This window comes from Coturnix japonica, chromosome 5 (assembly GCF_001577835.2).
Source record: "Coturnix japonica isolate 7356 chromosome 5, Coturnix japonica 2.1, whole genome shotgun sequence".
Lineage (NCBI taxonomy): Eukaryota > Metazoa > Chordata > Aves > Galliformes > Phasianidae > Coturnix > Coturnix japonica.
In genome coordinates, this window is record NC_029520.1 from 15,232,495 (window position 1) to 15,259,298 (window position 26,804).

Genomic DNA, 26,804 nt, shown 5'->3' on the forward strand with positions numbered 1-26,804 from the left:
CTGTAGTGGGTCTTGATACAATTAAGCAATAATAGATGACAGGAAGGATACTTCCTGGCAGTTAATGACCAATGGCAGTATTTGAAGGCCCTTAACCCAGCTGGTCATTAACTGCTCAGAGACAAAACCTGGAGCTCATATTTTCTATTGTAAACCATATATTAAAGAAATAAATCAATTACTGTTCACCCCCTGCCCCCATCCTGTGCAAGCTGCTGCTATTGGGTTACTGTGGGAGCAATTAATTGTCACAGGAAAAGCCCAGTGTGACTAACCAGTGGGGAGACAGACTGTGGTGCCAAACCTTGCAATCCTGAAGTTCCCTAAGCACAGTGAGTCCTAAGGGCTCCGGAAGATCCTGGTGCTGCAGCCATTGTGCAGAGGTTGTGCTTGGCTGGAGGAAAAAACACCATAAGTTGACTTAATTGGAGCAAAATGAAAATACATAGCAGAGGACTGCACTACGTCAGCCTTCTTGTACAAAAGTAAAATTCTGTCACAGTGGCATGGTGCTTCATCTCTCTTTGACTCCGGGTTGACTGCTCTCCAGTGCCATAATTCTGTCCTTCAAATACACAGTATAGCCCTTGCCAACTTGTATCAAATTGTTGTACATTAAGTAGCAAAAATACAGCATTTTTGCTGCCTTCTCCTCATCATTCCTGCATCAGCATTGCAGTTCAACAGAGTACCTAGCTGAGTGCTTACCAGAAACCAAATCCTTAAAAGTCCATGTCAATATTTACATATATATTCATTATAATGTGTTGGTCACCAACTTCCATTCACTGCTGACCCTGAAGAATTTCATCACATGGATTCATAGTGCAGAACGTCATTTTTAATAGCTTCATGTATGATGCTCTCTCCTGGGAAGTAAGAATTGTTACCCTCACTTAGATGCTTCAGGGTGGTTTGTGCAATAGTTGAAACTAGACTGAAATCTGATGTAATGCACAATCAAAATGTTCTGTTACATTATAGTACAGTACACTTCTGTGTAATTTATTCTTCTCCTGTGAGAACCGTGACTGATTACAATGTCAAAAGCCAATCATAATACATAAATGGTAGCAGTTTACAGACATGGCAATGTGGCAACTATAGGAGTTTTTGTTGTCATTTTTGGTTAGTCTAATGTTATATGTGGGGAAAATGGGAAGGCAAAGAAAGAAGAAACATGAGAACTGTTTTGTCTCATTTCAGCTCTATAAAAATCCTACTGAGATTATGTTACTACCACAACAGCACTTCCTGCTTGCAAAACCAATGGTACACAGTGAAGTATTATCAAATTAGGTCGGTTATCATGCTTGTCTTTTTCAGCATATGGTGTTAATGGATTTCAGAGGCCATTAAATGCCTTTGTAGGATGGGAAGGCATGTGGAAAACCCAAGAGCTGGAAGATTTAGTCATTAAATTTAAAGGAGGGCAACTGAATACCCTGTCCATCAGCTCCTCGTGGTCAATCATTATTGCTAATATCAAAAGAATAATAAAGAATACATAGAAGAAGTCACACACACATCTCATAAAACAAAATTTATCTTTAATTTGTAAGTGTCAACAGCAGTACAAAAGATGGAGTGATGGTGAATAGATTAAGGGTAGAGAGGACAGTCTTGAGGTAAATGAGCATAAATAGGCAGTCTTATAGACACTCCCCTGAGGGGTCTAAACCCCTATCATGGCATATACTGTATCACCCAAAGATGACATGTTTAACATATCAGGAAAGCACCTTGTGCAAAAAAAAACTTAAAAAAAAAATAAAAAAATTCCCCCCACCCGAAACATGTAGGTAAGGTGCCAATGTACACCAGAACATACTGTATATGGACAGTGTTTTTCAATTTTGTCTTTTCCATTAATAACTGAGGCAGAGGAGGAGAAGACTCTTAAAAGTACCACTGAAAGATTATTTAATATTTAATTTACCTCACGTCAATACTGCACAACAAAATCCAAGAAGTCTGTTTATGCAATGAAGCAGAGCTAAGAATAACTATTCCTTTTTTAAAACTGAGAGCAGATTTTTTTCTTTTTTTTTTTTAACTCAGTATCCTTAGCAAACTTTTTCCTTTGTCTTTTTTTTTAATTATTTTTTTTATTTTTTTTTATTTTTTTCCAACTGTACCAAGAGGAGAGTGTGAGATGTGATGGCAACCTTTAAGTTCATTTAAAAACTTTACACTGGACTGTACAAGACTTTTTTTTTTTTTTTTTTTTTTTGATAAACTATTTACATTTTCAGACTTTAAAACATATTCAAAGCAGCAATAGACACTAGTTTTTCCTCTACACGCCCAAATAATTACCGGCCATGGGCCCAGGTAGGTACCTGCATTGTATATAGAATTTCTACAAAGAAAACCTGTCTGTGAAATTAGCCAGTGGGTGTCCAACAAGCAGCCCCCACCATTAAGAGCTGCACCCACAGTGTTGCTATAGGAATCAAAGCATAGTACCTAGACAAGAGAGTTTCAGTTGTCCCAACAGCTCTACACAAACTTTACAATTTGAAACAGCAGCTAGCATGTCAGTCCAGCATGTCAGTGAATTGTGCTGATTAAATTAACATAGAGTACAATCTCACAATATACATCACAAACAAATTACAATGTCAGGAAATAAGAGTTACAGTAAGATAAGTTATGTAGTAACAGCTTATAAGCTTGTCTTAATGTAATAAAAAAATTTGTACATGGGAAATACAATAATGAATGAACATAAATGCTAAGCATTCTATTTTGCTACAAGCTGAAGAAGGGTACAAAAAAAAAACCAAAACAACATTGCTTTCTAGAAAGCAAAACACATATGACAAAGGAAGACAAACGGAGAATGCACACTAGCAGGTCTGCAATGTGCAGCATACAAACAGTTAAATATTTGCACATTCCCCATAATCCAAGAGCACCAAGGACCTCACTTGTGGTTTTTAGAAAGCGGAAATTACAAAGCAAGCCATGTCACTAAGTTGCTTTATAGCTTTCATATTGCCATAAATATAAATTTGATAAGTTTTCCTTCAGCCCAGTTCACCCTACCCCACCCCCTTTTTACCCAGCGTGTGAAATCTCAGAATACTTCTTTGTCACCATTTCCAGCAAATCTGGTATTTAAAAAAAGGGCAATGGATTAAAATGAAATATATTTGCATATACCTATATCTTATTTTCTTTTTCTTCCTTTAGTAGGACATTACAGAATATCAAAAATGTAGTTTGATCTGAGAAAAATCACAGATATTAATGGGTCATATTAAAAAAGGCTTGGGGGAAGTTGTTTTTTAAAGCAAAAGAGTTAAGTGTTTTGTAAAAGATCAGATGAGGTCATATAATATTATTCTTTCAAAAGAACATGCTTAAGTGCCAACTTGAATCTTAAAAAAGCATGCAAGACACCTAGGGTCCAAGCCCATTCATCAACGTCTCATAAAAACATGAAGAACTCTATCATACATTCTGCTGGCCGCATCTCCAGTGCAGTTGTTCACACTGTGGCCATGATTAGCAAAGATTGCTGTACTTAATGCCAACGATCTACTGGTCCTCGTGACCACCACAGAAGTAGGAACAAGCTTAAAATTAAGCAAGTAGATAAGTGTTTTGCAAAGGGGGGGGTTGTTAACCTTGTTGTATGTTTTGCTAGGAGATGATTTTTGAAATGCCACGCCTTTGATATGACCAAAAAACGAAACCAGAAAGCCAACCCAGTGAGAGGACCATGATTCAGGTTTCATTGGACGGAGGTTGTGTTTATGCTCAAAGCAGTAACTGTCCTCAGCTGACTGCATACGTTGCAATGCCACTGTTTGTTTTGCATTCCCAACCCCGAGCAGTCCCGTCCTTTACCCTCCCCCTGCCTTGTGCTGCACCTGAGTATGCTGATTTAGGAGTACATTGTGATCCCACCTATTCCCAGCAGGCAGTTTCATGAACTAAGTGATGACACCCGAACACACGTATCAACCAGAACTAGGCTATTTCATCAGTCACACCTCCATGTAAACCTGAACCCTGTTTCATGGAATAGGAAGTGAACAATACTAGCTCATATCAGACAGTTTCAGGAGTGTTCTTCTCTTGAAAACAAGTATTCAACTAATTTACAAAAAGAAAATATATTGTATCTGCATTAATTAAATAAGCTGTTCATTTGTGGAGAAAATAGTATTACTGTATTTGTGCATTACCTGAATGGAGTTATTATTTTTTCTCAGAGTTATTAAGAGGGACTCAAAAACAACATTTAAAGAGCAATTCTGACAGTCCAGCTTGTGTTTTGTGTGAACCTTTTCCCTGACATTACAGCCTAATGTAAGAATAGTGTGATTTACTCAATGTCGAAAATAAAGATTTGATATTACTAAGTCTTGATTGCATTGCAAGGGCCATCTTATTCATGATAATCTCTCCAGGGATATGCTTTAGACTTCCAAATGCCATTCTTCTTAAGAATTAAAACATGTCATCAGTTTTACTTGGATTCAGAAAACAAACTGTGTTTCCTATCAGTTGCATCTGCAATTTTGTGTGTTTTGTGTATCGACTTTCTAAAACAAGAAAAAAGTATTCTGTGTTTGTGGGATATGCTATCAAAAATCAGTGAGAGCACAAGTGAGGCATCTTGCTGTCCCAGCTACAGGTTCACAATACTGCACTCACACTGCGGTTGTAAATTCAGCATCTACATGAGGTACAGTGACTTGTCAGCATTTAATATGGACCAACATACACTGATATAGAACAAAAGTAAATACATAACTTATACTTCACTAAGTATCCATGAACAAAAAATAAAATTCTATTTCCTATGTTATATTTACACAATTTAAAAAAAAAAAATCTAAAATGAGATGGTAAATTCATTAAAAACTTTGTTTTGAGCTCCGATTAATAAAGTAAAAAAGTTGTTTTTTATCCTTATGATTGTCCTTCCTTCTACTGACATTTTAGAGCCAATGTCGGCTAATAAATAGAATAAAATGCTCATATGCACAACTCAAATTCAAATATGTTCCTCCCACTTCCCCAGCCAATAAATGCAGTTTTTACCAGCTGGTAATTCCTGAACAGCCAGTCATTTTCAAGAATGTGGCTTTAAAACAGAGAGCATCAGCACTGAGGCAGGGCTGGAGCTAAAACAAAGTGTTCATACATACATGTATTTTGCATAAATAAATGAAATAACAAGACATAAAAATGACTCAAATCCAGCAACTGTGAGGCAGGCCCACACGAGTCGAAACAGATGACTTTTGTTCATGTAGTTTTCGTACAACAGTTTCACATTAGTCAGAAGTGATAAAAAATACCATTTATATCCAGTGCTTATAACACTTACGAAACAACATCTGTGAGTGTGTGTTTTTTTGAACTACAAGCAAAATCAAGTTTCAGTCCTAAAGAACAGTCCTTTGTTCTCCACAAGCCTGCAGAATATTATTTTGGCATGGTCATAAAATTTAAAAAAATTAACCAACTAATCTAAATGTTTGCCTTTGTGCAAAAAAAAAAAAATAAAAATAATAATAATAATTACATAAAATACAATACTAGCAATACAGCATTCTACCAATGCAACAAAACCAGAAAAAAAACAGAGTGTGAGAGAAAAAGTGACATGGAAGGAGGGAGAGATACTCCTAACATAAGAATTATGTAAGACATTAATAAATAGTCATTTCTTTTAGGAAATAATGGTACCCTTCCCCCCCCCCCAGTCTGAGCTGAATGTATTAAAAACAGTTCCAATTCCCAAGCAATTGTGAGAACAAAAAACACTTTCTATCAGTACCTCAGCCAGCTTGAAGAGGGCGCTCACCAGCTAACGACACAGCACTTGCCTTTAAAGTCTTGGCTAGACCGGTTTATTGCTTATTAGACATGGACTCAGAACACATTTAAATAAATATTAAAAATATAGCATTTTGTTCCAAATTACAAAATGGTCAGAGCAGTCTGACCATTGTGTTTCTATGCCATTATCTTTATAAATTGTCCTGTAAATTGAACAATCTTCTTTGGGGGTTGTTCTTGCACATTTAAATGTGATCCCTACAGTGACAACAATGGCTCTCTCTGCTCTAAGAGGTATTTTTGGGGTTCTGAGGAAAATGGCAGCTCCAGATACAGCATCTTATCATTGTGCCTCACACAAATTTCTGCACAATAGTGCTATAGCATGACGATGACCAGCATTAGTACTACAGTCCTCTCACTGTCGGGAGTCTAAGCAAAGCCCATTCAGCTTCATGGGAAGATTCCCTCAGACTTAGGGAAGAGCTGCCCTAGGATCATTCATACCTCTCAGCCTGAGTCTGAATTTATTACCGATGCGCTGAACATATCCAATTTAAAGTAAAAGCTGAGGGAATTGAGGATCTTCAGCACAGGTATTCACCAGGCCCAATGAATCTGCATTTTATATGGAGATATATTCATGAAAAGGAGTGGAATGCGAAAGAGAGAAAAAAATTGGCAATTTCTTTTTTCTTTTCCTTCTCTGTACATTAACAAACTCTTACTCTTTGAATATATCTTTCTTGCATATTTACTAGACCTTTCTGTAGCAATTGCATTGTTTCCAGTAATAATACAAATAAAAACTTTGGGTACATCTTGCCACCAAAGATCCCAAAGAACTTTACAAACACACATGAAGATCTAGTTCGCATTCCCACATGAATAATATTCAGTAAATATTTTTGATGCATCACTTTCTCAGCTTTGCAAGCCAGTTATTTTTGTGGCCTTCCCTCCTCCACTAGGAGTCTCACATATAAATCATTGCACAAATACTCAAGATAGAAAACAGTTCCTTCAGGTGACAACAGGAACGTGATGTATGGAGCCATGATTCACTGCAGGATTCTACAAGCCCTAAAAATTCATCATGGTAGATTCTATATGGATTTTAAATTTCACATCTGCCTTGTCTGTCCAGCTAAGAATAGAGGTTTACAACTATGAACACAAATTTTTAGAGCATTTGTACTGTATGTACATATAAATATACTCACTTTATTTTGTGTTACAAATAACTGAGTGTTTCCAAGCACTCCTTGAACACACACGGTTATTGAAACAATTGAATTTCTCATTCATAAATGTCATGTTCATTTTAGTAGCTGGTGCACTTTTATTTTCACATATCTGTGTAATTTGAGGGAGAAGAAAGAAAGAGCTCTTTAAAATATCAGTAAGGAATTGTAAGTGTAATGCCACCAACAGTACTTTTAAAAATAAATATTAAGTATTTGGACCCTTGACATTCTGGAATGAATAAATTATTTAAGAGAAAATGTGTTAAGACTGAATGCAAGGGTTAAAAGCAAAACGGTAAAGAATGTAGTCAAAGGTGGCCTCACACTGCTAAGACAGGCCCTTCCATAGCTGGTGATCGCTCTTTTGTGCTTACTTAAAACTTCACACTAATGGCATCAAGAGGCAAAAGCAATTGGGCACATGCACTATGGCAACCAGGTTCACTACTTAAGAATATCCTGTCTCCAGATTCCTGAGTACTTCACCATTTTCTGGAAAAAAATTAGGTTTTTATATATCCTTTTTTTAAGATGCCGAAGGATTGTCTAAGACTTTATAGTGTCGCCTTTAAGACTCTTTTTTAAATGTTAAGATTCAAAAGTTAAGAAAAGTTTGGCACATCAGAAGTTCAGCTATACATATGGAAAAAAATGGAATTTAGAGACGATATTTTAAAAATGAGCTATGATGTACAGCTGTGCATACTTGCGGACTTGTTCTGGTTCACAATATGAAATCTGCAGTTTTTGTTTTCTAAAATAATCCAGAATAAAAACACATTCACAACCTGTAGGCTGGCACAGCATACCTGAGTGAGAATGTATAACCCCCATCTAAAACAGTAACTTAAGCCTTTATCAGCATCCAAAAGGAAAAAGACAAAAGGTAAGACTTGTAAGACAGCTATTGATTCATATAAGTTTTCAAGTCCTGATGTCTGATATTTAATATATGTCTTCATCTAAATTTAAAAAAACAAAAACAACAGAAAAACCCAAGTTCATGAAAAATTAGGGAAACAATCTGTCTCACACATTAAGAAACATTTAAGACCATTCTGCTGATGTAACTGTAGGAGCCACACATGCATGCAGGCTCTTTAAGAACATTTTTTTCAAAAAAAAAAAAAAAAATCAGAAAAAAAAAGAGTCTGAGTACTTTAATTCTGTGAACACTCCTCAGTTGGCACTGACTGCCTCATGGGCTTCATTTTCACTACTATAGTCTGATTTGGGATCATCCTCATAGTCCTCGTACATTTCGATTTCATCCTCTCCATTTATCATTTCATTTCCAGCAAGGCTTCCGCTGTCCGTCTTCATCCCATAAGTGCTCTGAATGACGGGGATGCTGGGCTCAGGGCTGGCGGAGGTGCTTGAGCAATCCGATGTCATCTGAGGTGATGGTGTGGTAGTTGCCATGGTAATAGCACCAGGATAGACAACCCCCGTTCCCGTGGTGATTGGAATTTGAGGCTGTTGTCTAGAAGGAAAAGCAAGATGGGAACGTGATTACCTCTGTTTGGAGGAGAGAAGCCCTTCAGCAAGGCCAAATCAAAGCAGGTGATTTCCCGTGAGCGCTGCATGCATTCCTCTGAGGTTCTCAGTCTGGTCCTCATGGTATTTGTTCACCTTATTTTCTGCCCTCATGTGCAACTGGAGAGTAAATTATTTAGCAACTACCAGAACATGATTATTTCATGTCTTTTGGGTGTTTGTTCAAACCATACTACATAATGTAGCACTTGGAGAGAAATCTTCAAAATGCTTTAGGCACCAATATGATGCCTAACTACCACAGTAGACTTCTGGTGTCCAGAATTATCCTCTAAACTCCTGACTGGAACTTCTGTTTTGTGATTGTGAATGGTGGAACCTCAAGATTATATATAGTATCTCAAATGGCATACAGCTGATTGGAATAGGCTAATATCATTGACAGTCAAGCAACTAAATGCAACCTTGATTACAGTATGTACATAACTCAGCTTTTCCAGAAGACACAATGTCTCTTACAACAATGTACACATATTCAATTGCTTTCCTGAGTAAGGCCAGGATGCTGAACTCCCTTGATCAAGCCTTAATTGGCTATGAATTAATTAAAGCTACTTTTTACATATGGATTGAATAATAACAGACTTACTTCCTATATTAAAAGACAATTCCAAATATTCTTATGTTAATTTTGGACCATTAACTTTAGTAAAGACAAGAGAAAAAGAGGGGACTGAACTTGTCTGGAGGAAAATGAATCTACATCATACCTCAAATGTAACAAATTTCAATACCAGAAATACCTGAGTGCACTAGAAGTTGCTGTTTTACTATTGACTGGTTATTTGATGTACATGTCTACTTTTACACTGTATTTTAGTGTATTTCCAACATTCTTTAGAGCAATATTGACAAGCATTTTATATCTCTGTGCTTCATAATTTTAGCAAGAGAAACAGCATCAGACGTGTTTGAATAGTCTCTTGAATCTGTAACGTCTTGATCACTGTGCTATTCCATGTCAAAATTCAAAAGGAGATAAAAAAAGTGCTTTGCATAAACCATTCTTTCATAAATTCCTGATTATTGTCTAAACCAATACACATACAATGTACATCTTATTTACAAGATGTCCCCTAAATACTGGATTTTTGTCATTCATTGACCAAACCCTAGGTTTGATAAAGATCACTGGACAGTTACTGGTAAACCAATGTACTTCAGATTTAGTCACCAGTAGAGAGTCAAATCATGAACACTGTGTAAGAGAATATTCAAATAGCATTACGTACTACATTAATTGCTGGTACTACTAGCCTGACTCTTAAAGCCTCTGCACAGCTTGAGAAATTCAAACATCTGTTGTATGAGTATGGTACACCTGGCTAGCAGCGAGCAAAAACATCACAGTAATTCATTTGACACAGTCATTATACTCCTGTTTGCAAATGATGATTTGCAGATGATTTACAAACAGCTAGGGATTTTTCACTAAATTTTCACTTTTTAAATGGTCTGATAAATGTTCTGTGAAAACAATTTTCAGCCAATGCATTTGCTTGGAAGTGATTTGCTGCAAACATCTTTCAATACTTTATCCATAAAATTGAACACCTACTTCATGTGAGAACATTTTGGTTTCAAGACTGCATGTTGTCAGGCATATAAATTATTACTTTTAAAAACCTACAGGTACCTCCTTCACAAATTTTTAGACACAGAAATTCTTTGCATCAGTGACTGTTTCCACAAAGCAAAGGAAAAAGAAAGTCACCCATGGTCACAGAAAATTTCTATGTATTTGTTGCCAAGCCATACACACTTAATTCTCTCCAATCTGTCTTTCTAACAACTGCTAGTGTTAACATTTTCCTGGTATTTCTTACAATAAATACATTTATAAAGCAAACAAAGAAAATCCTTATGTGTTCATCAAAGAATATCACAATGTTAATGCCAAAAGCTATTTCAAGAATTATTTTTTTTTACAATGCGTATAAGTGTTGTAGAATATACTGAAGAAATGACTGAGTACAAGCTGCTCTTGTGTTAAAGATGACACTAAGGATCAGAAACCTAGATTTCCTACTCCACCATAAACATTTCTTTTATTATAACAAATTGTCTTTTTACAAGTAGCAAGAAGAGAAAAAAAACAAACAACTTGTTTAGGCTATGATGTATCTTGATACTGTGGTTATTATGTTAAGACCTAAAGGATAGACTAAGTTAAGAAACTCGGCTATTCTTTCAAACATTTAACAAGTGAGCAAAACTATTTTGCATATCCACATTTCAATGGGACAGGGTATATTTTTTCTATTTCAAAATATAAAGTGAGCAGGTCATAAAGTATAAAGGGAGTACAATGAAGCAGAATTTATAGAGCTGCCTTTTAATTGAGATTAGAGTAAATGTACAACAAACAATAGAGTGAATCAAAGTGGTGAAGAACTTGATTGGTGTAACAGGAAAGTTAAAGGCTTAATGAATTTGTCATTTATCAATACAACTCTTCTTAACATGTTAAACAGAATTCAAATGCGGTATGCATGCCTCCTGCAGGGTAAGAACTATGAGCTTGAAATTACCTATTATCTCACCAAACATTTGTTGACTGTACCACCTAAACTGGAACTACCTCAGACTGCAATCCACTTGATAGTGAAAATTTGCTAGCACTTAAACATGAGCACCTACACAGTTCCCTTAACTAGGCACCTAATTCTCCTAACTGAGCTACAGTTAACAATTCAGCTCAACTGCATATCCTTACAGTGTCCACTAATGGATGCTTTCTGCCTGGCTGAGATTTCCAGAACACAACAATAGCCTTCTTATCTTTGAATAGTAACTTTGAGTAATGGTGATGCATGGCTTTACACTCTGGCTTCAAACCACCCCTGTATCCACCATCTCCTTTTTGCCAAGTAAATCCTCAGATGACCAATTACCACAGGTCTCCTGCCTCTCTGCTCTACCAGTATCGCTAACATGTCCATCTGGACTGCGACTGAAGATTTGGACCAAAATAGTTAGGTTAATATAAGAGAGCAGGTAACTTAAAAACTCAGATCAATTGACCTGCTTAAAAGCTTGCGGTATTAATATTCATGGGATTTTCCTAGAGAACATTCCACATTTGACTTCTGCAAAACTAGCTAAACATTTAAATTGGCAAATTACCATTGTTTTCTGATCCATTCCCAACTATTTTTCTGACAGCTCTTTAAATGACTGAAGCGAAATCAATTGCATTAACAAAAATGCTTATGTGCTACACCCCCTTGAAACTCTCACTCCCATAAGGAATGAAAAAACAGTAAATCTCACAAAAGTACCCATTGTGTACTAACTTTAAGTTCAAGCTACAGGAATATAATATTACAGCTCAATTCAAAACCATAGTTTAGCAACATTCAGACTACATGTGTCTACAGTAGTTATAAACACTATAAAGGCTTTATTCTAAACATCTTACACTGACAAAACAAAAGAAAATTTACGGCTTACATCATTTTGCAGAGAAATGTATATATCATATACATATATTTAGAGTGACTAAGACTAAAAATGACTGAGGGTTGATTTTTGTAAGGCAAGGCAACAAAAGACAGACTCAAAATGTCTGAATTTATGGCTTATATATGATCTACTTGTTTGTTTACATTTATTTATACATTACAAAAATTAGTACTGAAGATAAATTGCAAATCACTTGACATCTGTTAAGGGATTATCTTCTACTGAAGTTATCATTCACAATGTCCCATTAATAGTTAAAGACATAGCTGTCTTCAGATTGAACACACATTAGATTAAAAGCAGCAAATTTTTAATATATAGTATGTATTAACTAGGAATTATTTCATTTTATCTTCCTTATTTGGAGTAAAATTCATTTGCACAGGAATGCAATACAATACCTATGCACATGTTCAATTCCATGCTGCTACTTAAAGTATTTGACAGTACCTAGAATTTTTTGTTCTGGTCTATCTCCAAAGTATGCATTTCCTGCCCAAATTGTTCCAAGAAATCTTCACTCTCGCTCAATTCTCTGGAAGTTTTTCTTCAAAAAATCCAAACAGAACCTGACTAATCATTTGTTTATTTCTCTATTTTACTTTAAAGCCTTACCTTTGTATACTGAAAATCACTAAACAATTTTTCTGCATCTTACAAATATTTATCAAAGAATGCAGCATGAGCTTTTTGCATCTTTAAAACTTTAAGCAGCATAAAACTCTTTCCATGTTTGTGTGTATGGGGGGGTGTTTTAACTGTGCACACAGGATTATTCAGTGTTAGCAAACGATTCACTTGGGGATGGAAATTAGCCCTTCCTCAATTGCTACTGCAATATATCTACATGTAGTATAAGAGAATTCCAAATACAAATATGAAAGAATATAATTTTTATTACCAGTTATGGACTCCTCTAGCTACCTGTTTGATGGTCTGTCTTTCTCTTTGCCTCTATCCTATTTATCTTTTTATTCTGTGGTGATAAGTTTTTGCCATTTTAACATACCCATTCCAAACTTAATTGGTATATTCTTTTTATTTTTTATTTTTATTTTTTTTTTTAAGAGAAAATAGAAACTAGCAGGACTCCAAGCAATACAAAACAGCACAATTCAGCATTTCATTAGAGTCTCTTTTTTGGTTTTTGTTTTTCTCTGTTGTATGTTTCAATATTTACTATAGAGTATACTAAATACTAAAAATTTACATTTGTCTCCTTTCTCATTCTGTTGAAGAATCTGCATCTCAATTCCCATGTGTACAATTCTGAAGGAAGGTTTATGCTCCAACAAAACAGTGGAAAAATGAGGGTAGTTAGGAAAACTGTTCCAAGTGATGTTTAATGTGACATTTAAAAGAAAATACAAAGAAGAGTAAGTTTAAGAAGTTGATGGGCTTAGTTACTGTGTTTCACTTAATTACAGTCTACTTCAGATGAAATGTTACTTTTTATTATTCAGTAAACTATTCTTCTGAAATAAATTATGCCATATATGTTTTAAGTTTCCATTCAAGAAGCTTGGTCTCTTCCAATATATATATCCTTTTTTTTCATTAGAGTAAAAATGAATTTGAGGCATCAGTCACAAAAAAACATGAGAAGCATGAAATAATTTTTAGAAATCACAGCTTGTGTTCCCTAAGTATCAGAATTTATACCCACACTGAACTGCAACCTTGTTCACATTTCATCTTTAGCAAATGGAAACACCTTTTAAAATTACTGCTTCCAGTATAGTCCTTTGCATCACTTTATAAGTACTAAAATGTAATTTACTGTTACTTTAAATCATCTTTGATGTGAATTGAGCAGTGTAAATTGGAATAGGAATAAGAATTAATACTTTCAAGAAAATGATGACATTCCCATGGTCTTTGTGATCACAACATTCGATATACGAGAAAGATGCCAAATTTTGGTTGCATTTTGAATAGATATTTTTTTTAATAGTCACAGTGTCATTCTTTATGTAGATACTTTATACGTTTCTTAGATCTGTCCTCCATATTCACCTACATATTTAGCCATCACTTCTGATGCATGAAACACTGTTACTTAATTCTGTTTTGAATTTGCAAACAATCAGCAAATTGTCCAGACTGCTTGTTTTGTATTTCTTCTATAGATATGATTTGGTCTGTCAAACTGCTTTGGACAACAGCTGAAGTTTCATTCCCTTTGTCTGAATATAATTTGTGATGTGCTGTATGTATTCAGATTTCTGTTTAGGTTCCAAAGAACAATTTTGATGGAAGCCTATTAGTAAACAATTTCCCTTAGAGTGAAGAATAAAAAACAACGTTAAAATTGTAGACTGGAAGGTTATTTCAACATATCAAAACCACTTCTATTTACTGATTGAAGAAAGAGCCCACATTGTTGCAGGCTGTACCACAGAATAATTGACTGCAACAGGAGTTCTGCATCCCAAGCCAAAAATGAGGGCACATAATCGACGTCAAGGTCAATTATCTGGTACTAAAGTACCCAACAAAAGGAGACTATTGTGATTAGAGAAATAAGCAGAACATTGTGAATTTGGAAGGGCTGGCAGTGGAGAAAGCATTTAGACTCTCTGTAAACCACCAGAAACATTGTTGGAGCACTGAGCATCACAGATCAATTCATTAAAAAAAAGCACAGGAGAGAGAAATCAGTTATGCTGCAGTTGTTTCACTGCACTAATGCTGTCTTATGTCTGTTAGTCTTCCATAGTTCTGCCTTCTATCCTAGAGAACAGAGATAATACTGCAAAACAGCCACACGCAATGTTCTTAAAATTGTGCCAGGATCTTTCTGTACCATTCGCTCCAAATTGGAAGTCTATCTGATCTGTCTATGCGGTACTTGAAAGACTCATCCCAAACCATGTATTTTTTGTAAAATATTATTTATCACAGTCCAACATGTAAGAAAAATTCTCATACCCTCATGTAATGATACCTTTCCTTTACATCTGTTCCTAATCTAACAACAATTAATTATTCCTGTACCTTTCATTGTTTTCCACTTTTCCCAACTCCTTATTCTACACTGGAATAATTTTTTGTGTTTTCCTCTTTGTTCTTGTCTTATTTTAGGAAATTGTCTTGGAGTTGTTATTAACTCTGAGTTTATTAGCATATTAGCAACTCACAAGAGACATGAGTCAAACCTGTCAGGATAACAGGATACAATTCCTTTTGAAGAATTCCACTGTCAGTATTATAATCAGAATTTATTGGTAAGCTGAAGTTCCATTTTCTGAGATATGTGTTTTTAATATGATTTTATAGATTCAGATCCTTACCTTTTAAATTCCATTAATAAGTGGCTTAAACAGATAAGTAAAATTGTTTTCAAAGACAATGGTCATTGCAATGCGCTGAAAAAAATTACAATAGTACTCACCCTACGGTAAAAAACTGCCTCATCTCCTGTCTTCGAGACCTCATCAGTTGTTTGTATTCACCAATACGCAATTTCTTTCCATCAACAATGCAGGTACGCTTTGGTCGAGGTTTGTATTTGTAATTAGGATACTTCTCTAGGTGGATTTTACTTAGCCGTGCCTGCTCTTCATAATAAGGTTGCTTTTCTTGATTTGACATAGACTTCCAGCGAGATCCTATTAACAAAAACATCAATGAGTGCCGAGGTAAAGAAAGTATAGTTTTACACATATGCATTTCAATTCATCATTTTACTATAATAAATACATTTTAAATAAATTAATTAAATAAGCTGATTTCAGTCTACATTAGCACTTGTATTTTAAGAGAGATCCTAAAAGAGCCTTGATTTTCAGATATTGCTGCAAACCTAACATATAGAAATCTCTACTAAAGAGATGCACTTAAAATCAAAATTTACTTCTCAAAATCTTATCCTTATGCTACAAAACAGATTTTTTAATTGTTACTCAATAACGTGAGCATTAATCTATGAATAAACATATACCTGTGTATATGCACAGTACTACAGCTCAGTGAGATCTACAAGCATACTTGTATGGTTTAACACATTGTCTGGGGATACTTGGTTTGATAGTTTGATGGAGATGTGAGCTATACCTTCCTGCTAACATATATTAATACCTTTGTATACAGCAGGATAAAATATGAAAACCTTCCAGATTCAAGAATATTATGAAGAAATGCCCTGCTTTCTGTATTAAATTTATTAGTCTTTTGATATAATCTTCCAACCACATGTAATAGTGGAAAGGACTACTTTGAGAAAGTCACACTTAATTTTCTTAACAAACATGATTTATTTTTTTTTAAGAAAAAATAAAAATGGAAAGCTTATTTGTAATTCTCTGTCCCACTTCAAGTACTGTAAACTTTCATTGAAAGCTGCACCAATAAAACATAAAAAATATAATACAGTGTTCACAGGAAGAGAAAAGAATTCAGATCTTTTGTATTGTTTATAAGAAGCTATCTAAACATTTGAAAAGGGAAGGTGTTTTGTTTTTTTATGGGATAAAAAAGGCAGAAAATAGCTTTTTGTGTGTGTCTTTTAGATGGATATAATGATTAGAGCTGTGTTAAATGTGGGTGGAAGCTATTCTTCTACCAAGATTTTTCATACATCAACAAATGGAAAAGTTGTATAAATATTATCCATAGCCAGCCATACTCTGTGTCAGTTCTAATATTTCATGGTTTTTTTTCTTATTGTCCTGGAAAAGTTGCATAGATACAGACACAGACTTATTTGTGGCAGAGAAAATAATGACAGGTTAATTCCATGGTTAACAAACACTCAATTGCTGGCACTTCTGAAATATTTATGCCGAAAGTTTACATTTTAATGAATACAGTTACTATACTCCTAATAGTTTTTTCACAGAATGCACACAAATAATATAGATTCCCCACAGCTGCCAGCACTGAAACAGTGCAGGTTTTATACAAAACTGAAAGGCTATTCATATGACTTACAAATATAGTAGACAAACATATGAGAACTAGGAAGTAACATTTTGAAAGTTTTATAACAAAGTAACATTTATTTCTATATTTGCTTGCCTCTGTAACAAACTTGGGTAAGAATGTATTTGAACTCAAAGTTTACAATAAAATGATTACAGATGAAATTTGATTTTTACTTTTATTTATTATGAGTTACATTTAGGATCTGTCTTCAGCTTCAAAGACTCAAAGTAAATACAGGTTTTCATGTTTCACCACTCATTCTCACGTATGTTTCTAATTCTCTAGAGAGGTCTCAAAAAGTAAATCAAAATTTCTCAAAAATGAGACAATTTACTTGCACGTTGCCAAAACAATCCATGGTGTATTCCCCAATTGTTCCAATCTATATAAATTAAATATTAACAACAGCATATTTTGATTAAGCAATATTTTAGTCATATGATGCAAGTGCTACCTTAGCTTTTCAAACACGCAATATTTTGTGCTTGAGCAGGGATACATCTACATGTCCTTTAAACTGCACCAGGTTTCTTGATATTGCACTGCCTGACATTAACCTTCCAGTAGTTACTCCAGAAAGTACCATTTTACAGCCAGGAGATCTGTAGTTCAAGCAATTTCTAATGGAATCTTGCAATTAGACCTTTTATTGGGATAGATTCTTGCAACATATTTCACAAAACATTCTTCACAAATGTTGCCAAATTAAAAGCATACTATCAGTCTGCTGTTAAAAATAAATAGAATTTAGGGACAGTGTTAAAAGGGAAAAAGAAATAAAGGAAAACAAGGCATGAGTTTTGATTTGTGTCACTTTCAGTAATTCCAAATTTAGTGACCTCCCTGACAAAGTATGTCCTAAAATCAGATAATTTGCATATCCCAGAAGGAGTTACTAGCCTGCTTCACTAATAGATCATTTTGCACCTCCAGAAAAAGTTAATGTCTGTCAATTGTCACTGCTATAGCACAGCATTCTGAGTTTTCCTTAAATTTGATTCACACACACTCCCAAGTTGTTCATTGCCTGGCACTTACCTAGGATTTTGCTAATGTTGGAGTTGTGCATGTCAGGGAAAGCTTGGAGAATTTTTCGACGCTCATCTTTTGCCCAAACCATGAAAGCATTCATTGGTCGTTTGATGTGCGGTTCACTACTGGCTCGACCCCGCGAATCCCGGTAGACTCGAGCTTCAGCCACAGTGGCACCTCCTGTTGGCCAACAATAATACTGCTGTAGTTTAGCTGCAGAGCCATTCATTGCTTTACTTCCTGTAATGTCAGGGCAGGAAGAAACAAGATGGATGCAAAACATTATTATGTGGATTACGCAAGTGCTTTCAGTACTGTTTATTTTAGCCCCATTCTCTTTCACTGTTGTCAGATCTATGAAAGAGAGAGACAGAGAAAGGGTGTCTAGTAATTTCACTTGTAACCGCTCAGACTTACCTGTAAACACCTGAATGAAAAAAAAGATTACACTATTATTTCTCCAGTTATGAGGTTTGAAAAAGTTTCAGTTTGGGATCTTAACATAGCATACATTTTCTGAATGCTCAACAAAACTCACAGAAAAGTCACAACTGAGAATCCAAACTGATGCAGACCTGTTCACACAAGTCACTTACGATTAATGCTGCTTGAGCAGAGAAGCACGTCACACATTTCATAAAATAAATTATGTAGTACACTGAGATGCAAGCTACTAGTTGTGTGGGCCTGATCACATTTGTAGCTGAATGTCTTAAAGTCATAACTGCTTCAGTTGAATTTCAATCTGCTATAGAACATTCAATCACATATACATAACAAAACTCTTCGCCTTTAATAGGTACACCACACATAGCATGAGAAAACTTCTGAAACTGGTGACAAGCACTCTGGCTTCTCCATGTGCAGTGCTTCACTATACCCCAGTGTTCTGTAGCTACCCACCCACAGTTCAGCTTGTGTATGCAAACTGTAGTTGGGTTTTTAAGTGCAGCCAGTCCTGCTGCTTAGCCACAAGAAGCAAAGCATCATAAGGAATTCAGAGTTCAAAGGATGGAGTGGGAGCTGTAGAGCTGGTTAATACAGAAGAAAGAGCTAAAAGCCTGGATAAGGTCTGATTTTTCCAGAAAAAAAACTTTTGCATCATGATAATAACATAAATTTTCAGGGCTAGACCTTCACTACAACAGAAAGGCAAAAAGACCTTTCCTGAAATAAGAAAGTGACATACATAATCTTATGCCTCACCAAACTGGTCAACAGTTTAATTCCTTGAAAGCCAAGGTACTTAATAACAAATCAGCACAATAATAAGTCTTTTTTTTTTCTTTTTTCTTTTCTTTCTTTTTTTTTTTTTTTTTTCTGCTGTGAACTTTTACAGCCTGAGACATTTCTTTCATATTTGAATATATATATATATATATAAAATTATAAAGTAAAGTTATTTCTTTACACTAAGTAGTGATCTAATAATTTCAGTGACTGACTCAAAAGATTTTAATTGTACAAAAACTAATTTACTATAAAAACACTGTATCTCAGATAGACTATTTAAAACTTTCTATATAGGAAATTCACTTACAAGAGAAAAGTCCTAAAATACAGGATGCATGACTAATACACTACCTTTTTTCCACCATGTCCACAGTACATTAATTTAATTTAAAATGCACTGACCATACAGGATAAATTCATTTTGCTTTACATGGTGTTGACAGCCATGTTTATTGTGCAGTGAAATGTAGTGTCATTTCAAGCTGACTGTATCCATCAACGCAGGGCAATATGCTGACTACTGGGCCAGATGAAGACATACATTACTCCGAGAGCAAAACACTCATTCATATACAGCAGTGTCTTCTCCTGAGGATCACCACAGTAATTTATGATGCCTCCAGTGCCATTACTTTACAACTGACACCAATTTGGCAATTTGTATACTAACATGCGTGCACATGAAAGAAAGCAAGTTTGTGGCAAATGGAAGATGCAAAACTATTTTAATACTACTCTAAGGTAAGTACCATGCAAGATGTGTTCAGTGTTTAGAGGGGGCTACAAATGCAGTTTTTTACTGCAGAAAGAAACAGTAGTTTTGTCGAGTGACAGAAGATCTGGATATGCCTGTCGGGTCATTTTAGGGGTGTGTACTGTTCACAAGGCTTTGTTCATTTTTTGTCAGACGGCTTGCAATGTGCATGTCAAAGATATCATCTTTTAAGAGAGTCTACTTATTGTGAAACTATAATAAGTTATAAACATGTAAGTCAACACTGAAGCATTTACTGAGATAAATAACTGCATAATTTGAGAAAGATTATATCACATACTAGTAATTCCATCTTTAAAAAAATACTTTAATATCTTTAAATAGTATATGGGCAATTAAGAAGTTGGTAATAAGTTTTAAAAATATATTTTTAAATTAAAAATTCATTTAATATTCAGCTTTTCTACTCATAACGAAGAAGACAAATTTGAATCTGTAGGATGATTTTCTGTCTTTGACTTTTTCAAGGGCTGTTATTCATATTGGCAAAGGAATTTGTCATTAGCCCTTTCTAAAAAAGTTTTAGCATAAGCTAAAATTGGAGGTGCAGAGCATTTTTCCGAGTAGTTTACAGGCTGATTTTTTAATCTGGATATAACTTAGGTAGGAAGAAAAAAAACCCAAACACATAAGCAAAGTATTTTAAGAGAAAGGTTATGTTAGAAAACAATTCTTACTTAAAGTAATTAATTACAATCATCCCAAGAAGGCCAAGAAGCTCTGGCTGCATCTGCTTTAGCAAGTCCATACTTGAAGGAGTTGAAAAAGCAGCCAAGAAGTTGATGTTCTCTGTACTTGATCTCTAGAGGAATATTTGCAAGTTGACCCACAGGCTGTCAGAAAAGCATCTGCAAAATGAATTTCTGCAAATATCTGAAGTAGTAATCTCTGTGTTTTTCTAAGTATCTCAAAGCTACAGAATTATATTCAGCTTGAAAAGCATTATAAGAAAATACTTTTGTTAGCATGCAATTCCATGTGGGGAGCCAGAAATTCTCAGTATATTCTAAAGTTAGAAATGAAGCACTAATGACATAAAAAGTACATATGCTGAGTGAGCTCTTTCAAGTTGAAACACATAAGAACAAGTTTTCAAACTGCATGGTTGTTCTTAGGTACTTCATCCTGTCATTCAGGTATTTAAACAGCATCATGTCCTATATAAACAATTTAAACAGCCAGTACAAAGTATGGACTTTTTTTCTTCCTGTGGTAGTGATAATGCTGACAGAGACAGAGATGCCTGAAATTTCTGAAAAAATGATATGACTGTAAAGTTGTATGTGTTTCATACCTGTTCTTTTTGAAAATGTTTTCTGAGACAGATAATAAATAATAATTCCAAAACACTAGATAAAATAAAGAACATAGCACTAATGAAGGGGGAAATGAGAGCACAACACTGGTAATTGTCTTTCTATGGCAACTAATGTTCTACCTGATAGTTCTACAGTTAATACTGCAACTGTGGTAGGAGAGTTTAGATTTCAGAATGAAGAGTTTGGTCAAGATTCAAAATTATTGCAAAAGCAGTACAGTTTGGCTGCCCTAATGGCTTAGTTGGCAAAGAAATCTACACTTTGGCCTAAAGGCTTGAGCTATCCTCAAAGTGACAATTTTGGCTTCCAAGGGTGTGGACTGACTTGCTTCCTAGCTCCCTTGCATATACTCAACTTGTCGTGACTTTGATGATTTAAAGATAAAATCAGATTACACGAGAATGATCATTTTTTGTGGGTATATGGCAATCAACTCCACTCTGGGAGCTGGATTCCAGACTAGCATCTGGGGACAGCGTTGGGCCAAAGAACAGCACAGAATGAATAAAAAAAAAAAATGCTACAGATTCATTAAAGTAATCTCAAACAATATTTTTCTTCCAAAAGAGATTGGCTGTTCTCTAATGCATACGCAAGAATTGAAGGCTTTTGAAAGGGAAAGAAATATGCCCATTGACAAGGAAAAGATAAACATTTTCCATGAATGAAATGCTAAGAAAAACATAGTAACAATTGATATATTATTTATTTATCAATTCCTGCATTTATCTTAGTTTCTCACCTTGTAAAATAACAAGAATTTTAGGACAGGCACCATTTCCCTGAATAAGAGTTTAACATCATATATTTAATGGGATGGGATTTTACCCTCCATTTTATCTGTCACTTACCAAAACAAAACCTCAGATCCAGCCTTTACTTTTCACCAAAACACAAATCATGATCACAGTGACAGAGAGGAACAAAAGAGACTGAGAAATAAAGATGAGAGATTGAGAAAAGATTTGACAGCAAAAAGAAGGAGAGTTTAACCAGTCCCTCGGTTATTCTTTAATTACTCTTCACACTCTGGCCATTGACTCACCTTTAAAGTAGCACATTTCCTTTGAATCCCCTAATATAATGAATATTTGGCTACTCTAGAGAATATACTGCATACCATCTTCCATAAATATATATATATATCCACATAGGATATACAAAAATGAAGACAATCTTCCTAGGTTCCTAATGTGAAAGTTATTGTTTAGCAGTAGAGCTAACCAATCATATGTTATTCATTAAGCTGAGATGATATTTTTGTCTGCTTTAGAAAGGACTGATCATGACCAGTTGGGTAGAGAATGGCTTGAAAGCAGCTCTGATAAGCATTTCGGGGTATCGAATGATGCAAGGTCCAATATGAGCCAGTAATGTGTACTTGCATCCCATAAGGTCAATCAAATCATATCCTGTGTTGCCTCAAGAGAAGCAGGACCAGCAGGTCAAGGGTGGTGATTCTGCCCCTCTACTCTGCTTTTGTGAGACTGCACCTGAAGTACTGCATCCAGTTTTGGGGCCCCCAGCACAAGAGAGACATGGAATGTTGAAGCAGAGGGGCCACAGAAGGGCCACAAAGTTGATCAGAGGGCTAGTGCACCCTCCCAGTGAGGACAGGCTGAGAGAGTTGAGGCTCCAAGGAGACCTACAGTGGTCTACTAGTACCTGAAGGGGGCATACAGGAAAGCTGGGGAGGGACTTTTGATAGGGCAGGTAGCAACAGGATGACGGGACATGGTTTTAAACTGGAAGAGGGAAAATTTAGACTAGATTTCAGAAATAAATTATTTACTGTGAGGGTGGTGAGACTGGAACAGTTTGCCCAACAAGGCTGTGAATGACCCCTCCCTGGAAGCATTCAAATCCAGGATGAATGAGGCTGTGATCAACCTGATCTAGAGAGAGGTGTCCCTGCCTATAGGAGGGAGGTTAGAATTAGATGACCGTAAGGGTCCCTTCCAACCCAAACCATTCTATGATTCCATGATTCTGTCTTCAAAAAATATGCTTCTGTCTGGTAATAAAACTAGCACTGCTAGTAGCTTGCATGTCAGAAACTAAAACCTAACGAACATGCAATTAAGAGCCACTCGTTTGCTACTAGAGATGAATTACTCATAAACATGGAAATGCAATAAGAGCAGGAAGTATGAAAACCTAGCTTGGCAGAGCCCTTTTCCAGCTCTTAGCAAGTGGACAGACAAATGCAGCCTTTCTGAAAGCTACAGCAATATTTCAAATCAAATTGAAAAATGAAAAGAATGACACACACACACCAAAAACTTTGGAAAATCTAGAATACAAGATTAATAACATATCTGTTTTTTGAGCTGTTAAGCTCAAAGCTTTTTCCAAGTTAGACAAATTACTATTTCACTGTTAGCTAAGGCTCCTAACAGGGTTAAAGTATCATTTACATTTGTTTTGTCCCTTGCCTGCTTCTAAATTTTGTTTACATCCTCACCCATATTCATAAGTCTTTCTGATTCTGGATTATCAGAAACAGAGGTAAAATAAATGTGTATCTCATGAACTATTGTCGTTACTGGCATGTCTTGTCATCACTGTGCAAAACTAACACCCATGTGGGAACATGACCAGCTGCCCAACAGGGATGCCTGTAGACACACAGACACAAATATTTTGCAGGGAAGTCTCTGTTCATCAAGCTGCTTGCATTCCAAATGCTAAACAAATATTATTCAGCTGAGATTTGAGGGTCCAAAATGTCTTATAAACTGCATGTCAGTGAATAAGGAGGGGATGAAAACTGAGAAATACGTGAGTGATTCATTAAATAGTGCAATATTTAAATGGATTCTAAAGTTATTAACCTGTAAAGTTTCTGAAATATGCTAAGTGAGTACTAATAGTTGAGAATATAATGTAGCAGAGGTTAGCTACATTCATGTAACACTCAGTTATGATAAAGCTTCTATTTTTCCTGTTAAGAGACTCCATTCTCTTTAAAACATCAACAAGAAGAACCAAGAGGGAATTCCCTAAGGTCAGCTCTGAGGAAACATAAACCTCTAATTCAATAACTCTGCTACTGCACTGAAAAAGGCCTTATTATTGCAACATCCATATGGAGTCAATTGGACATTAATGACTAATCAATCCCTCCCCTTTCTATTCTACTTATAGTGTCAGAAACCATGTTTAGATTAGCCCATTTCCTGCTTAGGATCGCTCAAGATGTCTTTTGTTCTTTCAGGGCTGGCCTGATGGAGGCAGCTTAAACAAACACACGACCCAAGTGGTGCAGGAGTTATAAACTGCCATATGTGAATGAACAAAGGGGCCATACTAAAGCCTTTTGTGGTATTTGTTAATGTTTTTCATCTGAGTTTAAAAAGACCTAATGACTTTGCGGTGAGCTGATGCATGTGGCTCGTGGCTTTGCAAAATGAAGGAAATTCTACCCAGTTATATATCAGCATATATTTTCCAAAGTGCCTTGTTTTCAGTTTTGGTGACAGAGAGTTTACTTTTTTAGTACATTTGTTTTACATATGCAAGCAAAATTCTTGATCTTAGTTAAAATACAGCAACAGTTTTCACAGCCACCCTCGGAACCTGTGTGTAGTCTTCCCCCATTTGAAAGTCAGGAGCTAAAATTAATAGTGAAACACATTCTGGGTATAAAATCAAATCCTCTGTTCTAGGCATACCAGTAGCAGCTCACTCACCAGTGTTCAGAGCTGAATTGTTACTTGGGTCATATTAAGGGCTGAAACAATATTTCTAAACAAGCTATTATCACATTCATGCTGTGCAGCCAGCCATGCCCAAATCTATATTATCTAAATGAATCAAGGCCACTAAATGCAACTATTTTCTACATGGCTTACACAAACAGTTTAGATTTCTTGACCACAATTGATGGTAAAATTAACCCTCATAGAAATCAAGGAGAGTACAGCTGAAACAGTGAAAACAATCTTAAATTTCATGGAATATTAACACAATTATTGTGTAAGGACTGACCTAAAAGCCCTCAATGGCCAGCATAGCCCCACTTGTACTATAACGCAAGAGTATGAGAAGTTACTCTCTGGAGATCCACGAAAGTGGGATGAAGCAGCAACCTCTACTACAGATTGAGGGAGAAATTTAAATGTCATAACGTTTTTTAATCATTTGCACTTGCAGACTTCAAGATCCTTCACAGATAATTAATTAAATGCAAACAATAGATATTATTGACAGGAAAAAATCTGAAACACATGTAAGTTCAAGGTTACTCAGCCTAAATAATGGCATCAGAAGCACAGGGTTGCCAGTCATCATGTCTAACTACCATTTACATCCCCATAAACACCATTCTTGTGTCCCTTTGATATTTCATTCTGAACTCAGGTGAGGAAAGTAAAGTTCCACAGAGAGATAAAAAGAGTCAAAACTATCATGAGAAATATTGCTAATAATTATTATTGTCTGGAAAAAAAGAATAAATCTATTGATATTGCAAATTGAGTTTTCTGAAATTATTGCCAAAGAACAGTCTCTAACACAAACATTCTCATAAGAGCTGCAGATTTATTGCTAGTGGAGATGTTACATAATTTCAAATATCCCCTGACATGGCAGTGTCACCGAGATCGTCTAAAAAAACTGATTCTAAAACACAGAGATTAAATTCTGTAATCTTCAGACATCCCTAGCACTTTTAAAGTAAATCCTGCCTGAACAAGGGCTATGGGACAAGATCCATTCATATTTCAGTCAATGCTTTGTTTTGTTTTGTTTTGTTTTAGGATGGAGAAATGACGGACAGGAATTCACCACAGAGGAAAAAAAAGCCTGACTTCATATTTGATGTATGCATTGTTCAAGGCGTGGCTGAACACTGTTAATGAGCAACTTTGCTTGCTGCTTTGTAGCAAAACAATGAATTTCAAAAGCTTAGGAACAACGTGATTTTTGAAATGGATTTATCTTGAACATTGAGAGCTTTAAAAAGCTGTATCCCTCAAATTGTGTGATATTCATGAAATACAGAAAACTTTGCAAAAGGTTTTAATACATGTTGGAATCACTGCAATTGTGGCCTGTATCCTGGGTTAAATCTGTAATTGAATTTGGCACCTTCCAGAATACGCAAAATCATTCTTTGTATCAATACAACTAATTCCCTTCCACCCAGTGTTTGCTGTTCTCGCTTGTCATATCATGTCAGTAATTAGATTGCAAGGACCTAAGACGTGGGTATGCATATGCCATTTCTTCTTGCCTTTCCCATGAAGTGCTGTAATTATAATAATTAATAATATAATTAGTAAATAATATACCATAAAGGGAGAGAGGCAAAAGCAGCATGATAAAATGAGTAATAATGAATGTTATAAAAAACTCTTAAGGCTAAATTTTCAAATATTCTGCACCTGCATATTTGGGACATGAGAGTGAAGCCAAGATGTTTTTTCACAAACAAGGCATGTC

At 35.4% G+C, this 26,804-nt stretch overlaps 1 protein-coding gene and 1 long non-coding RNA gene across 3 annotated transcripts in view; one reads left to right on the top strand and one right to left on the bottom strand.

Moving 5' to 3' along the window:
• Window positions 1-1,530: 1,530 nt before the first annotated feature.
• SOX6 (SRY-box transcription factor 6) overlaps window positions 1,531-26,804 on the bottom strand; it is a 399,666-nt gene continuing 374,392 nt past the window's right edge. Inside the window, exons 18-20 of the mRNA XM_032444750.1 lie at window positions 18,039-18,272; window positions 15,469-15,685; window positions 1,531-8,535 (exon numbers count right to left, since the gene is read on the bottom strand). Of these exons, the coding sequence (XP_032300641.1) occupies window positions 8,232-8,535; window positions 15,469-15,685; window positions 18,039-18,272 (755 nt within the window). The 3' untranslated portion in view covers window positions 1,531-8,231. The remainder of the gene's footprint in view (window positions 8,536-15,468; window positions 15,686-18,038; window positions 18,273-26,804) is intronic.
• LOC107314637 lies at window positions 8,542-26,204 on the top strand. 2 transcript variants are annotated; one of them, XR_001555537.2, is made up of 4 exons: window positions 8,542-8,615; window positions 15,159-15,301; window positions 19,770-19,868; window positions 26,120-26,204. It is a non-coding gene; the product is annotated as an uncharacterized LOC107314637 (long non-coding RNA). The 2 variants fall into 2 exon arrangements; XR_001555538.2 differs by lacking the exon at window positions 15,159-15,301.